This window comes from Vombatus ursinus, unplaced genomic scaffold (genome assembly GCF_900497805.2).
Source record: "Vombatus ursinus unplaced genomic scaffold, bare-nosed wombat genome assembly UNPS02014793.1, whole genome shotgun sequence".
Taxonomy (NCBI): domain Eukaryota; kingdom Metazoa; phylum Chordata; class Mammalia; order Diprotodontia; family Vombatidae; genus Vombatus; species Vombatus ursinus.
The window spans coordinates 15,466,573-15,483,081 of NW_020954571.1; the positions used below are offsets into that span (position 1 = coordinate 15,466,573).

Genomic DNA, 16,509 nt, shown 5'->3' on the forward strand with positions numbered 1-16,509 from the left:
GTAATACTTTCTTCAGTAATGTTCCCCCCTCCCATACCTACCATGTATTAGTTCTTTTGTTTTTGTTTTTGTTTGGTTAGGCAATGTGGTTAAGTGACATGCCCAGGGTCACACAGCTAGTTAAGTGTTATATGTCTGAGACCAGATTTGAACTCAGGTCCTCCTGAATCCAGGGTGGGTGCTCTATCCACTGTGTCACCTAGCTGCCCCTCCTATATTAGTTCTTTACTTGGCACTATGAGAGATAAAGATAAGACATGATTCTACTATTCAAAGAGTCTACATGTGTCCCTGGGAAGACTAACACACTTGGAATCTTAGAATGTTAGTCCTAGAAAGTCACAGTAACGATAATCTGGTTCGATCGAACTCCTTTTATGAAACAGTTCCATAATAACATAAAGCAGTCCATGCTAAAAACTGAATGAACTATCCAGAGAGATCAGTGAGGCCTGAGTAGAATGCAAAGTGCCAGAGCTGGGAGGAACCTCCGAGATTCTCTAGTCCAATTCTCTCATTTTAAAGATGAGGAAACAGATGTCAGGAGGAGTTTCATGCATTTTCAAAAGGAGTAAAAAGAAAAAAACCCACAAATTTTAAAAAGATACAAGTTATTTTACCAGACCAAAACACAAGGACAGATCAAAGTGGAATTTAATTCAGATCTTTGCACATGACCCAAAGTATTAAACAATTGTCTTTTCTCCTATTCTGACTCTACAAACTTTACCCTGGAGAGGCAACCCCCCTACTGTTTTCCCACTGTGGTTCTCTGAATTCTTGGAGCAGGCTTATGGAAATACTTGGCCTGTTTGCAGGCAGATTGAATCAAGGTCTATACTCCTGGGAGCTTCTGTCCTTTTACTTGCGTCTCTCCCTACTCTCCCTCACACATCCAAACCCCAAAAAAGTCACATGCAACAGCACATCTCCAGCAAGATGAGATCAGTAAGAGGGGTTTCAATTTCAGGAAGGGAAGCTGGATAAGTGTGTGCATGAATGCAAATGTAAAGGGAAGAAGGGAGAGTCATTGGGAAAGATACTGGTGATGCAGCTTCCCCAAGCCAAGCTTGAATCTTGGAATAGTGAACAGATGGGGAATACCCAAGGGAGTGGGGGAAGGGGACCAGCTCCAAGCATCTACGAGCCAGCCAACATCCCCTGTGGAGAGGTGCAGGGAGAGGGGTATGGGGTAGAAGGGTACCTGGCTGGCCCTTGAGCTGAGGACCCCAGCTGAATTACCAGCACTATATATAAGATCAGATCATCAGAAGCAACCAGTGATTCTGAGCCTGCTACCCCATGGGGTAAATTGGTGAGGAAACAGGAGGCAGGGTGCTGCCTGAGCCTGGCCATTTTCCAGTATTTAATAAAGCCTCTGGGAATGTTTCTAGGAGAACAAGATTTCCTGAGGATGGGAAAATAGAGACTTGTGATATTTGGGCTGGAGGTGGAGGGGAACCTGAGCTAACAGGCATCTATTGGATTAAGGTGAGTGAATGGATAGAGGAGAATGAGTAGTGGAAAGAATACTGGATTTGAAATCAGGCGACCTGGATTTGAATGCCAGCTTTGATACTTATGCCTGTGTGATTATTAGCTGTATCATGTCACCTCTCTGACCCACAGTTTCCTCTTCTATTAAATTGAGCGTGTGTGTGTGTTTGATGCTTTTTAAGGTCTTTTCCTACTTTCAATCCTACGATAACTCTAATATGACTATAACTAGGTTGGGTCCCCAAGGCAAAGTTCTAAATGGGGTAGAAGCCTAGCTTGGAAAGCGTAAAAGGAACAACTGAGTGGGGAGTGGGGCAGGTCCTGAAGTAGGCAGATGAGAAGAGAATGATGAGGAAAGAAGAGTCAGGAGCTAAAGGAACTGGGCAAAGCCTAATGTCATGTAAATAGTACTGGACTGGAACTCAGACGACCTTCACTGGAGTCCCAGCTCTGCCATCCACTAGTTCTGCCATGGTGGGTAAGTCACTAGCCCTCTCTGTGCCAATGTTCTCATTTGTAAAATGGGAAGAATGACCCCCTGAGACATACCTCACAGGACAGGATGTCCTGAGGATGAAATGAATATCTATCTCCACGGATGTGGGAGCTTCCTCGCCCCTTCTCTTGGTCTCTGGCGGCATCTAGCCTGCCTGGGCCTGATCAGTCCTGGGCCGCCTAGCCCTCCCCCCACCATTCCTCCACATTAGTCAGCCCGCCCCAATCCCTCCCAACTCAGGAGGGGAGGAGAGGGGCGGGTGTGTGTGTGAGTGTGTGTGTATGTGTGTGTATGTGCGGTGGGGGAAACGGGTTGCAGCTCGCGCCTTATAAAGGCAGCAGTACCCGAAGTAGCCCTTACAGACCCTGGCCCGCTTCTCTTCCCAGATCAAGGCATTGCAGGCAGGACGTGACTTCAGCTGACCCCAGCCCCTTTGGCCCCGCTGCGTGAGTCTCAACGCACATCCCATCCCCACCCCCCATCTTTGCTCCCCGCCTCCCACCCCCACCATCGCTACCCCAGGCCAGAAGCCTAGACCTCTCACAGAGTCTGGGCTGGGGGAGGAATTGAGGAGACTGGGCATACGCAGAAAGGGGCTGAGGACGCCGTGGGGAGGAAGATGGGCAGAGGATCTGAAGGTCTGTACCAGGGCTAGGACTGGGGCTGGGGGAGCCCAGGCTGTTGGACAAGCTCAGATAATCTCAAACTGTCCTTTCAGTAGCCTCTGGGTGCCCCCTCCTCCCCATGGGTTTGGGCTGAGGGGAGAGGCTTTGTAAGTCAAGCCAGGGAGGGGTCAGTGCCCTTTAACTCCCAGACTGGAATGGGGCAAGAAGAGAACTTGGTGAAAAGAGCCCTGGACTTTAGGAGCTGTGAAACCTGGGTTCTGGTTCAGGTTCTGCCTTGAATTTGCAGTTAGACAGAACCTGGGCAAGTCATTTTCAATCTCTAAGAAAATAAAGGGGGTTGGACAATGAACTCGAAAGGTTCTAATGTTCTATATTTTAAAGTTTCTACCAGTATTGGCATTCTATTTTCTGTGTTCTAAGGTTCCTTCCAGTTCTAACGTGAAATATTCTCAGGTCCTTTCTGCCTCTGGCATATTATATTCTAAAGTCCTTTCAATTCTGACATCCCATGATCTATCTTATGAGTTCCTTCCAGCTCTAACATTCTGGTTTGGGTTTTGGTTTTTTTTTAATATCTTAAGGTTCCTTCCATTTCTAACTTTCTATTTTTTGTGTTCTTAGGTTCTTTTCATCTATGACATTCTCTCTTCTAAAAGTCCCTACTTGTTCTAACATTCCGCATTCTAAGATCCCTTCCACAGCAGTCATTCTAAGATTCTCTACACTTAAGGGATAGGAGAAGGCACAAGGGAATTCCATTTGGCCAAGGAGCTCAGCTCTTTAAATTTCACTTTGTACTGACTGGGCTGCCCCCTTCCCTGAGTGGTGCCCTGGATACCACAGACTGTCCCCAGGAATGTGTTTGCTCCTGTTACCATGGAGTGAGGCTGAGTTTCAGGCCTTCTGTTGCCAGGAGGCTAGAGGAGTGGGGGGATGGGGTCAGTCACCCCACTAGTCTTAGCCTGTCATGTGGCTGCTGCACAAGAAGCTTTGGCCCCCATTATTCTCCTCCTCCCCCAAATCCTATGGGTAGTGGAATGTAGAGCTGGAAGATGAGAGGTCCCAGGACAGGTCTCTGTACTGTAAGACAGACTGACATCCCCAGGAAAGGCTCAGCTATCAAGGATAGGGAGGAAGTTGGAGGCCCTTTGGCTTTGTTCCCTGGCTAGCAGTACTAGGTGAATTCTCTCAGGGATCTGGCTACCCCTGGAGCTGCATCTGAGTCCTGAGGCCTGAGTGGCCTTCTCTGCCAGGGGCAGATCCTGGCCCCCACTCTAGACAGGTACAGGGAGCCCTGAGGTCCAGGGGAGGGAATGCACCTAAGGTCCACCTGTGGGAGAATGACTCTTGTACCCATCTTTCCCTCAGGTCAGTGAGGCCATGACTCCCCTCTGGGCCCTCTTCCTAGCATTTATAGCAGCCACTCATGCTGAGACTCCAGGGTGCAAGATCCGGGTGACATCCAAAGCCCTGGAGCTGGGTAAGGTTATGAGACAGGGGGCCAACTTTTCTTTGGTCCCTGGGACTTGGGGGAGTTGGGAAATGAGAGATCCCCTGTTCAGGAGGGAGCCCTGGGGCTGTCTCTCCTTTTCTTCCAACAAAAAAGCCTGTGTGTTGTGATGGTGGGAGGATGAACCTGGGGGAGGAGAGGAAGGAAAATGCTTGGTGGGAGGAGCTAACCAGTTCTAAGGGTCTTACTGTCTCAGTAAAGCAAGAAGGATTGAAGTTCCTCGAACAGGAGCTAGAAACCATTACCATCCCAGACCTGCGGGGCAGCGAGGGCCCGTTCTCTTACAACATCTCTGAGTGAGTGGGGACTGGGATTTGGGGGGTCGGGCTCAAAAGCTAGGGGTGAGGTACAGTGGGTGGGGTTGAGAATGGGACTGTGCTACATAGCTGAGCTATGTCTGAAGTCATTCAAGTCAGAATTTCTTTACTTGGACACAGCACACCAGCACACAGGTATAGATCTGAAAGGACCCCAGAGGTTCTTTAGTCCAACTATCTCATTGTATAGATGGAAGGACTTGAGGCCCAGGGAAGTTACTGGGTCACAGTGTTTCTCAGATTTGGCAACCCATCTTTGCCAGAGGCCTAGTGAGCCAGTGTTTGTATATTTTTAAGCTTGTGAGAGTTAGAGCTCGAAGGGACTTTGGAGATCACTTCTCAGTCCGCAAGCATTTCAGCACCTACTATGTGATAGGCAGTGTGCTAGGCCCTGAGAAGACCCCAGACTCTCTTGGGAAGGGCATACTACATATCCATATAAGTAGATGCAAAAAAATATGCAAAATAAATACAAGGTAATTTGGTTGGGAGGCATTGGCAGCCGGGGTTGAGAGATCCTCCACCCAGGTCGCTCCATCTCCCATTTCATTGCCTCTGCACCATCTGCCCTTCTCCCTGGAGCGCTCTCAGTCCTGATCTCCCCCTCTTAGAATCTCCAGCCACCTTTGAGACTCAGCCCAAGTGCCATCAGCTGCAGTAAGCCCCTCCCCCTAGCTACTAATTCCATCCCCTCTTGAGGTTACCTTTCCTCTACTCTCTGTTTATCTTGTATGTGCCCATTTATGTACATGTTCACTCGTTTAAAAGCATAATTTTGAGAAGGGATTCGGAGGCTTCACTAAACTGTCAAAGAGGTCCATGACCTAAAAAATGTTAAGACCCTCTGATCAAGTCTAATCAATCAATCAATCTACATTTATTAAGCACCTACTATGTGCCAGGCACTGTGTTAAGGGCTTGGGATACAAAAAAAAAAAGCAAAAACCAGTCCCTGTCATCAAGGAGCTTATAGTCTAATGGGGGAGAAGACATGCTAACAAATATATACAGGCAAGTTATATACAGGATAAATAGGAAATAATTAACAGAGAGAAAGCACTGGAATCAAGAGGGGTTGGGAAAGTCTTCCTATAAAGAATGGGATCTTGGTTGGGACTTAAAGACCAGGGAAGGCAGTAGGCAGAGTTGAGGAGGGAGATTATTCCAGGCATGGCGGACAGCCAGAAAAAAATGCCCAGAGCAGAGAGATGGAATCCCAACCCCCCAGAGAAGGGATGTGGCTTATTCAAAGTCACATAGTTAGTCACAGAGCTAGGACTCTAATCCAAGCCTCCTGACTCCTAGTCCAGAATCATTTTCACGTTATAGCACTGCCTATAACAGAATTCTACCTACTAGAAATCCTGGGCATAGTTCCTCATCTCAAATTCTGGTTTCATGTAAGAAAGCAAACATCTTTGAGCCTACCTCCTACTTCCTCCAGGGGCTGGGTCAGAAAGAGGTTCTGAGGTCAAGTCATGGAGGGGATAGAAAGGGTTTGGGCTCATAAATTTGAGTCTCATTTCTCTCACTAACTCAGTGGACAAACTTGGATAAGTCATCACGCAAGACAGTTGGTTGAACTAGCTGGGGATGCTTTTTTTTTTTTTGAGAGGAGAAGACTTATTGAAGGTAGCAATTCAAATCTTTGAAGTCTGCTCTCATGGGAAAGAATATTTAGACTTGTTCTGCTTGACTGCAGAAGACCGAACAGGAAACAATAAGGGGAAGATGCAGAGAGACTAATTTCTGCTAGAAGAAAGAAAAACCTGCCATCTGTCCAAAAGAGAAATGGGCTGCTTTGGAAGATGGTGTTTCCACATAAATGGAGTTTATCCAGTGAGATCATATACGTGAAGTGCTTTGCATATTAGAGCACTATACAAATGTTAGTTATTATTATTATTAATTTTACTTGTTCAAGTGGAGGCTGGATAATCACTTATCAGGGAAGTGGTAGAAAGGATTCCTTTTCAGAGGTGGATTAGACTAGAGGATTTCTGAGGTCCTTTCCAGTTCTGAGATTCTGTGCCTCAGTTTCTTTCCCTGTAAAACAGGGAAAGACATCCTACATGTGGCACAGGGGGACCTTCCTAGGAGAGCTAGGCCGTTTATTGTCTTTCTTCTCAAATTGGGTTGAATGAGTGGTGAGGTGGCCCTGCTCTGATAGTGCTTATAGGGGCAGGGAAAAGAGAGGAATTTAAAGTTGTTTTGTCAATTAGTCATGTCTGACTCTTCATGACCCTGTTTGGGATTTTCTTGGCAAAGATACAGGAGTAGTTTGCCATTTCCTTCTCCAGCTCATTTTACAGAGGAGGAAACTGAAGCAAACAGGGTTAAGTGACTTGCTCAGGGTCGCACAGCCAGGAAGTATCTGAAGCTACATTTGAATTTAGGTCCTCCTGACTCCAGGGCCAGCATTCTATCCACTGCACCACCTAGCTGCCCCAAAGTTACTAAGGGCTATTTCAGCTATCTTGTCTTTCTTCTGAGGAAACTTAGCTCTGAATGGGCATCTAAGGCTGGGGCACCCTGGATCTGAGCCTCCTGTGCTCTCTGTCCCTCTAGGGTGAAGGTGACCAACCTGCAGCTGGTCCAATCAGAACTGTACTTCCAGCCAACTTGTGATCTGATCTTGTACATCAGCAATGCCTCCATCAGCCTTCGCTTCCGGAGACAGCTGCTTTACTGGTTCCTGTGAGTTCGGGGGCAGGGGCTAGGACAAGGGCGGGGAGAGGCGGTGAGAGGGGAAGGGTTGGACAGGAGAGAGGACAGGTGAGGGAGAGGGGTGGGGTGGGGTTTATTTGTCTGAGCCCCCTTCTTTGCACCCCAACTTTTGGAGGCAGCCAGGTGGTGCAGTGGCTAGAGTTCTGTGCCTGGAGTCAGGAAGAATTGAGTTCAAATGCTGTTATAGACACATGCTAGCTGTGTGTCCCTGGGCAAGTCACTTAACCTCTGTTTGCCTTAGTTTCCTCAACTGTATAACAAGAATAATAACAGCACCTACCTCCAAGGATTGTTGTGAGGATTAAACAATATTTGTAAATTGCCTGGAGCATAGTAGGTGCTCTGTAACTACTCATTTCCTTCTTGATTTTCATCTGTTGGCAGTTATGATGGGGGCTATATTGATGCTTCGGCTGAAGGTGTGTCCATCCACACAGCCCTGCAGCTGACCAGAGACCCTGGTGGGCGAATTAAAGTTTCCAATGTCTCCTGTGGAGCCTCTGTCTCCAAGATGCAAGCTGCCTTCGGGGGGACCTTCAAGTGAGGCCTCTCCTTGGCTCCAGAACCCCATTCCTTCTACCACTGTCCATATGGACTTTCATTCCCCATCCTGGATGGGGGCGAGCCATTCCTCAGCCAACAGGATAATGCTGGATTTGAAGGGTCTTTATTCAGCTTATGTCCAATTGTGGTTCAGGGACAGTGAGTGGGGAAGAAGGTGGTTGGTACTAGACTATAGCAAACAGTCATTGAGTGTTTACCATGTTCTTGGCCCCATCTTAGGCACTGAGAGAGAATGAATGAGACACGTTCTTTGTCCCCACAGAGTTTACTGTCTAATTGGGTTGGGAGAGGGACAAGATACATACACAGTTATTCAAGGCAGAATACGCTAAGGATGTGAAGTTTCACAGAAGTACAGAAAAGGGAGATATCACTTCTAGGTGCTGGGTGGGTGGGAAGGAAGACTTCATGGATGAGCTGACCTTGGAACTAGGCCTTGAAGGTAGGACTGACAGGTGGGGATGGAAGAGGGCATTTCAAGACAGGGAACAGTGTAGAGGGGTAAGGTTGGGCCCGTTTGGGGATAGGGTGGGGAGGGTCTGGTTGGGAAGGAGTGGCTCTTGTGTGAAGGGGCACAGTGAGAGACAAGGATGAGGAGGGAGAAGTTTGGGCCCTGTTGTGGAGGGCCTTGAATACCAGGCTGCCCAGGCTCCCCCTTTCCATTCCCTCAGAGCTACCCTCCTTTCCTCTCTTTATACTTATTCTTCACTTTTCCCAGATTCCACTGGGTTACAGATATTGAGGGTGAGAGGGAAATGGTGGAATGTGTCTTGAGCCCTGCCTTCTCCCCCACCCACATCAGATTTGGCCCTGCTTGAGGATCTGCTTTGGTACTGAACTTTATCCCTTCCCATACCCCAGATTCCCCTAGTCAATCCCTGCCATGCCTGGAAGGGATAAGGCCAGGCTGGCTCATGGTTTACAGGGCTACTCTTCTCTACTCCCCGTCTCCCTGCAGGAAGGTCTATGATTTCCTCTCCACTTTCATCATCTCAGGCGTGCGTTTCCTTCTCAACCAACAGGTGATGCTGGATTGAGGGCCAGGGAGGGACCAGGTGGCAGGGATGGGAGCATGAGGGATGGCTGGAGTAGGCAGGAACATGGAGAAGGATGAAGATTGGGGGTTGGGGGTAATGTGCAGAGAGGGATCTGGTGTTGATACTTATATTTTGATCCTCAGATCTGTCCTGTGCTGCACCATGCAGGGCTGGTCCTGCTCAATTCCCTTCTGGGCACAGTCCCTGGTGAGTCCTGGAAATGGGAAAAGGTTGGGATGTATCTGCTTTTGCCTTGTCTTCCTGTCCCCTCCTCCACCCACTCCCAGCAGGTCTACTGGGGACGAAAGCTTGAAAGTTGGGAGTTTCTGTCCAGAAGTTTAGCAAGCACATAGTTATCTACAAGACTCCCCAAGATGAGGAAGCATAGCAGAGTGGGCTGAGCATTTGCGGGAAATGGGGGATCATGGGTGCAGAATGTTACTACAGTGGTGCTGTGTCTCTGCTTGACAGGCCTTCTGTTACAAAGCAGGGTTGAATATAAGTGTGTGTTTGTGTGTGCATTTATATATAAGAAGTGACTGCTGTAAAGCCTGTTTTGTTTTTCTGTTTGTGAGAGACAGAGAAAGAGAGGAAGGAGTAGGGAGAGAGAAAGTGAACCCTCTAGACTTGGAATAGAGAGGCTTGATTCTACTGTTTGCTTACTTGTTGACCTTGGGCGAGTTACTTTTTATGGGGCAGCCAGGTGGGGCAGTGGATAGAACGCTGGGCTGGGAATCAGGAAGACTCATCTTCCTGAGTTCAAATCCAACCTCAGACGCTTACTAGTTCTGTGATCCTGGGCAGGTCGCTTCACCCTGTTTCCCTCAGTTTCCTCATCTGTAAAATGATCTGGAGAGCAAAATGGCAAACCATACCAGTATCTCTGCCAAGAAAACCCCAAGTGGGTTGGTGACAACTGAATAACAACAGGGCAGGTGTTATACCAGGAAGTAAGGATACAAAAACAAAAATGAAATTGTCCCTGCCCTCAAGAAAATTATGTTTTATTGGTGGAGACAATAGGCAGCCATATAAGTACATACAAAATATGTACCAAATAAGCATAAGGCAATCTAGAGGGTTCAAGTCCTGACTACAGCCAGCACTTAACAGCTTTATGACCTTGGGCAAGTCATTTTTCCTTCTCTGAGCCTGAGTTTTTCCTCATATATAAAGTGGAAGTAATGATACTTCCCTTAATCCGCAAGATAGTTGTACAGACAACACTTTTGTAAGCTCTAGAAATGTATAACAATTATTTTTTGCTTGCTGTTACTCAGTTTTTTTCAGTCGTATCTGACTCTTCATGACCCCACTTGTAGTTTTCTTGGCAAAGATACTGGAGTGGTTTGCCATTTCCTTCTCCAGCTCATTTTGTAGATGAGGAAACTGAGGCAAACAAGGTTAAGTGACTTGCCCAGGGCCACAGAGCTAAGTGTCTGAAGCCAGATTTGAACTCAAGGAGAAGGTCAGACCTAGTGCTCTTACAACTGTATCACCTAGCTGCCCTAATTACAATTATTATTAGTGTCTTATCTCAACTAGCTGGTGAGCAGGGACTGCCTTGTTTACAGGTTCTGAGCGGTACTTGGCCCTCGTTGAATACTTTTTTGTTTATTGGTAGCTCTGGGAGAGAGGGCACAAGATTTCAAGGCATGGGGACTCAAATCTAGTTTGTGTTTTCTGTGCGTAGAACTGTGCCCCCCTTGGGCAGAAGTGAGATCTCACCTTACACTGTGGTCTCTGGCCTCTGGTCAGGTGAAGGCCCTGGGTGCCCTTCCCTCTGGCCTGTCCTCGTCTCCCTTCTGGCTGGCATCCAGTACACCTGTTTGTTTGTCTCTCTGAAGAGATAGGACAACTGACTTTCAGGCGGTCCTCTAGAGATTACAAAACACTGAACGTGGATTATCTCATCTGAGACTCACAACTACCTTGTGGATAGGGATTATTACAGAGAGTAACAGTCATAGCTGACATTTACTTAGCTCTTCAAGGTTTGCACAGTGATTGGCTTTTTTTCATAGATTTTGAGCCGGAAGGGACCTAAAAGGTCATTTAGTCTGATCTCCTCCCTCGACAGAGGAGAAACTGAGACCCTAGGTGGTTAAGTTGCCTGTCGAAGGTTCTGAGTTCACTCAGGTAGATAGTAAACACTGAAACAGGATTCGAACCGTGGTCCTTGGATTCCAAACCTAGTACTCTGTACATTACACCAACTGCCTCTATATGTGATCTCACTTGACCCTCACAGCAAGACTGTGAGGTAGGGGCTGTTTTCATCGTGCCCATTTTATAGCCGGAGTAACTGAGGCTCAGAGAATTTCCATGACTTTCTCATGTTCACATGCCCTGGTAGTGTCTGAGGAGGGATTTGAACCTAGCTCTTCCTGACTTGAGTCCCTGGCTATCCCCGCTGTGTCAAGCTGTCTCTTGATACACTGGAAGGAGAAGATGCAGTACCTGCTGACGGGAGCTTGAGTCAATATGGTGAGGAGGAAAAAAAAAACTCAATTGACAGTCAGGACACCTGGGCTGGAGGCCGGCCTCTGCTGGAGGATGGCGGTTTAATGCCTCTGTTGCTCAATTTCCTTTCTCTAAGGTGAGCAGTACCTATATACTTGCACTGCTTAGGACGTAATGCTGTCATAAGGAAAGTACTTTGTAAACTGTAAAGTGCTGTAGAAATAGGAGTTGTTAAATAAGGTAATTATGAGTCTCCTTTATGGCACAGCAGCTGAGGCTAAATAGAGTTCGTTCCTCGGTTACACAACGCTTTACAAAGGATCGTGGCTTTTTAGAGCTGGAGAGGACTCCTACCTTTCTAGCTCAGGCCTCTCATTTTACAGATTAGGAAACTCAGACTCAGGGGCTGCTAGGTGGTGATAGAGCACTGGCCCCAGAGTCAGGAAAACCTGAGTTGAAATGTGACCTCAGACACTTACTAGCTGTGTGACCCTGGGCAAGTCTCTGAACCTTGATTACCTTCTCTCCCCCCATCCCCCACAATATAAAATGAAATAAAGAGGAAACCCAGGCCCAAAGAGGGGTGTCACATGCCCAGGATCGCACATGGGCAGTAAGGAGCAAAAGCAGACAGCAGATGTCAGACCCAGGACCACTGACTGACTGTAAACTCATTACAGCCACAGCCTCATTTGAAGAGAGGTAGATAGTGCGAAGGCAGGTAGGTGGCACAGTGGATAGATCACCTGGCCTAGAGTCTTCCTGAGTTCAAATCCAGCCTCAGACACTTACTCTCTGTGTGACCCTGGGCAAGTCACTTAACTCTGCCTCAGTTTCCTCATCTGTAAAATGAGCTGCAGAAGGAAATGGCGAACCACTCCAATATCTCTGCCAAGAAAACCCCAAATGGGTTCATGAAGAGTCAGACATGACTGAAAATGGCTGAACAACAAGTTAGCACAAGTGTTATCCCCCATTTTTACAGAAATGACTGCCCAAGGTCACATAGCCAGTTAGTGGTAGAGATGAGATACAACTCAGGGATTAGGTAAATGAACCATTTCTCTTCAGACTCTAAGTCCCAGTTCTGGCCACTGCATAGCCCTGCCTCCCAGGAAGCATAATTCTATGTAGGCTGCCTCATTAAAAGTCATTGAGTTGATTGGTTGTCGAAGTAATAAACAAACCTTCGCATTTAGTACGAAGTGCAGTGGACCAGTACGTCGGCATTGACTATTCCCTCCTGAGTGATCCAGTGACCTCGGCCAGCAATCTGGACATGAACTTCCGGGTGAGTGCCCAGCTTGGGGCACTTGGGACCCCAGCCGAGTGTTCGCTCATCCAAACATTCCTTTCTGGCATGCTCAGGCTGAGCTGCTCTGAGATGCTCAGACCTTTCTGCTCCTGTCCCTCAGGGAGCCTTCTTCCCTCTGGTGGAGGCCAACACCAGCTTCCCTAACCGGGCTGTGGAGCCTCAACTGCAGGAAGACGAAAGGATGGTCTATGTGGCTTTCTCTGAGTTCTTCTTTGACTCTGCTATGGACAGTTACTTTCAAGCTGGGGCATTCCGGTTGGAGCTTGTTGGGGACAAGGTGAGATGATGTGGCAGGGGCAGAGGGTAAGGTTTAGAGGGGTCCCCAAGTGGTGGTATTTGACCCACTGATAGGCTAAGGCCAACATGGAGGGGGGAGGACATAGTGTGAACAAATGAATTCAGGTGAAAGAATCTTTCTGCCTTGCAAAGTTGGGAGCTCCCTGTTGCTGGAAGTGTTCAAAAATGAGGATGATACAGAGAAAACTCAGGGGCAGAGGACTGGTCTAGTTGACTTCTCAAGTCTAACCTACAAATTCTTCCCTCTCCTCCCCCCACCCCCCATCTCTCTTTTTCCTTTTCTTGACTCAGGTGCCTAAAGACCTGGACATGGTACTGAGGGCCACTTTCTTCGGGAGCATCATTTTGTTGGTGAGAGAGATGGGAGGATGGAATTGGCTGTATGGGAGGGAGAGAGAATTCACTCTGAAAAGGGAGGGGATATAGGAGAAGCTTCCATATAGAAGTTTAAGTATATACTCCAACTCCATGGAGTGAGTGCTCCAGCCGAGGGGCTCAAGAGGAGTCTGGAGCCCCATCTCTAGATGGATGAAGAACCCAGGATTTGGAGTGAGAAGATCCGAGTTTGAGTTCTGACTCTATTACTTGATAGTACTTAATAGTGACTTTAGACAAGTCATTTCACTTCTCTGGTCCCAGTTTCTTTATCTATAAAATAATAGGGAGGGATTAGATGATCTGTAAGGTCCCTTTCTGCTCTAAAGCATATGAATGCTTGGTCTGAGTCCACAGAACAGATATTTCAAAGATCTGTGATTTTAATGTGGACACTTCCTCTGCCAATGCAGACTGCAACTCATTTCTATAACTTGGTAAATGCTCTTCAAGAATTGCTGGGGCCAAAAAACATTGGCACCCTGGTGATTAACCTCCCTGAAGTTAGCATGAGTATATATTATATGTAATATATAATATATAATAATATAATAACTTGTGTAACTTTAAACTCCTGTTGTTCCCTATTACCTCCAGGTGACATATGTACATATATATATATGTATATATATAAAAAATATTAACTTGTATATAGTATTAACTTGTGTATCCTCAAACTCCTGTTGTTCCCTATTACCTCCAGGATCAGAGAAAGTTCAGGAAGGCATTTCTAAATAGCCTTCTTGGGGGGCTGCCATTCAGACAGAGAAATAAATTCCTCTGTTCAGCTTTCAGGGTCCTTCACCATCTGGCCCCTTCCTGCCTATCCAGTCTTATTACACTTTGCTCCTCTCCATGTACTATATAATCCAGTGACTCTCGCTGTTCCTTGAATGATGACACTGTCTCCCCACTCTCTGTGCCCTGGCTGTCCCTCATACCTGGAATGCCCCCTCCTCACCTCCACCTCCTGGCTTCCCTGACTTCCTTCAGGATTCAGATCAAATATCACCTGCATGAGGCCTTTTTCTCCCCCCATCAGTGCCTTCTCTTCTATATATCTTATGTGTATATAGTTACTTGCATGTCTCCATTAGAATTCAAGTTCCCAGTGGGCAAGGACCATGTTGTTGTTTTTTTTTTTTGTATTCCCAGCACGGTGCCCGGCCTTTTAGTAAGGACTTAATAAATGCTTATTGACTGACAGGCTCTGACAGTGATGATGTATCCCAGCGGGATAGCAAAGAGCAGACCCTGAATTCGGCCTTGTTAATTGGCCCTCCTCCCATTGCTGCCCCCACCTTTTCCATGGCTCTCCCCAAGGGCTACCATCCAGACAATTCTTTTTCACCATTTCAGACTATAACAAATCCACAAACTCTGGAGCTGCAAGAGACCTTAGTAATCATTTAGTTCAGCTCCCTCATTTGACAGATGGTGAAATGCAGACAAGAAATTCGTGTCTTGTCTGAGGTACCAAAGGTAGTGGTAACAGCCAGAATTCAAACCAGGGTATCTGATTCCAGATCACTATGCTTCTTTCCATGACATTGTGCTGTCCTTCCCACTAAACCCAACCTTAACTTGTCTCCCCTTCTTTCTTTGAAGAGTCCAGCAGTGATAGATGCACCGCTAAAGCTGGAGCTGCAGGTCCTTGCACCACCTCGATGCACCATTAAGCCTTCAGGCACCACCATCTCTGTCACCACTGGCCTTGTCATTGCCTTGGTACCACCTGACCAGCCCCAAGTGCAGCTGTCCAGCATGACCATGGTTCGGTGCTAAGAGAGGGTGAGGGGAGAACTGCCAAGGGCTGGGAGGTGGTCCGATCAGAAACATCACTGCCCCTCCTTTCCTTTAGGATGCCCGTCTCAGTGCAAAAATGGGTCTTCGGGGAAAGGCACTTCGGGCCCAGATGGATTTACGCAGGTAACAGGGGTGAGGGATTGGGTGTTGATAGGAAGCGCAGGCCCCCAGCACAAGCCCCAACATTTTCTTCCATTTCTCCAAAGGTTTCGAATCTATTCAAACCAGTCTGCCTTGGAGTCCCTGGCAGTGAGTAATGGGAAGTGGGATAGGGAAGAGAGAAGCCACTGAGGGAGGGGGGACCAGCAAGCCTACCAGAAACCCATCCTTCATTTCTCCCTCTCTCCCCCATCCCAGCTGATTCCCCTGCAGGCACCACTGAAGACACTGCTACAGATCGTGGTGATGCCCCTGCTCAATGGTAAGCCAACCTTCTCAGGGCGGAGGATGGGGTGGGGAGCTGGGCAGAGCTGGGGAGAGGGAGTCCCAGGCTGAGCAGGTCACAGAATCAGAACCTGAAGAGTCAGAAGGGAATGTAGACATCATCTAGGCCAACCCATACTTTAAGAGGATTGTCCTTTACAACATCTACAAGTGATCGTCTAAACTTCTACTGAAGACTAGTAAGGGAGGAACTCGCTAAGTGAGGAACTTCCTCATTTTACAGAAGTCCCAGAGAAGGTAAGTGCCTGGAGGTCACATAGCCAGGAAATGGCTCACTCCTTCCAAGACCAGCTTTCACTATAGCCTCCATTCTAGTCTCTGCATCATCTTTAAACTCTTAGGAGCTGGAAAGGACCTTGCCATCATCTAGTCCGAGCCCCCCCCTCAAGCAGGGATCCCTCCATAGCTTCCCTGGGCAGCAGACATCCAGCCTCCACCTCCTGGGTCAGCACCCCATCCCATCAGAGAACGGCACAGGCATGGGCCTGAGCTGGTATCTCTGCCTCCCTCTAATGACTACCCACTGGTCCTGATTGTCCTTCGGAGCCACGCAAGAGCGTGTTCTATTGCTTTCCTTTCCGGCAGATCGAACCAAGCGTGGGGTGCAGATACCACTCCCCGAGGGAATTGACTTTGTCGAAGAGGTGGTGACCAACCAGGCAGTGAGTGAGGGTTATACAGAGTGCTGGGGAAGAAGGGGAGCTTTGGACGCATCTTCTCATATCCTCTCTCCCCCTGTGAACTCTAGGGATTCCTGACCATTGGGGCTGATCTCCATTTCACCAAAGGTCTTCGAGAGGTGATTGAAAAGAACCAGCCATCTGGTGACCTTGGGCCCACCTCCTCTCCACCTCAATCTGTTGCCCCTACCTCCTGAACAGGCTTCTGGGAGGCTGTCATTCATTCATTCAAGCAAGTCGTCTTTTATTCATGAAGTTCAACCTCCCTTTTTTCTCTTTTTCAAACTGTACGGAACCAATCCCCATCCCTTCAATAAAGCCATCCCTATCCCCAGTCAGGACCGAGAGACAGAAG

At 47.7% G+C, this 16,509-nt stretch overlaps 1 protein-coding gene across 2 annotated transcripts; it reads left to right on the plus strand.

The window, feature by feature from the left end:
* Positions 1-2,262: 2,262 nt before the first annotated feature.
* On the plus strand, positions 2,263-16,505 carry PLTP (phospholipid transfer protein). Of its 2 annotated transcripts, none has more exons than XM_027869351.1 (16): positions 2,263-2,439; positions 3,988-4,099; positions 4,326-4,425; positions 7,015-7,143; positions 7,558-7,713; positions 8,696-8,759; positions 8,918-8,981; positions 12,437-12,528; positions 12,653-12,829; positions 13,141-13,200; positions 14,833-14,997; positions 15,086-15,153; positions 15,237-15,279; positions 15,388-15,451; positions 16,060-16,136; positions 16,223-16,505. In XM_027869351.1, the coding sequence occupies exons 2-16, from the start codon at positions 4,000-4,002 to the stop codon at positions 16,349-16,351; spliced, it is 1,488 nt and encodes a 495-aa protein (XP_027725152.1). In that variant the 5' UTR covers positions 2,263-2,439; positions 3,988-3,999; the 3' UTR covers positions 16,352-16,505. The 2 variants fall into 2 exon arrangements, with proteins under 2 accessions (XP_027725152.1, XP_027725153.1); XM_027869352.1 differs by lacking the exon at positions 2,263-2,439 and adding an exon at positions 2,551-2,631.
* Positions 16,506-16,509: the final 4 nt, after the last annotated feature.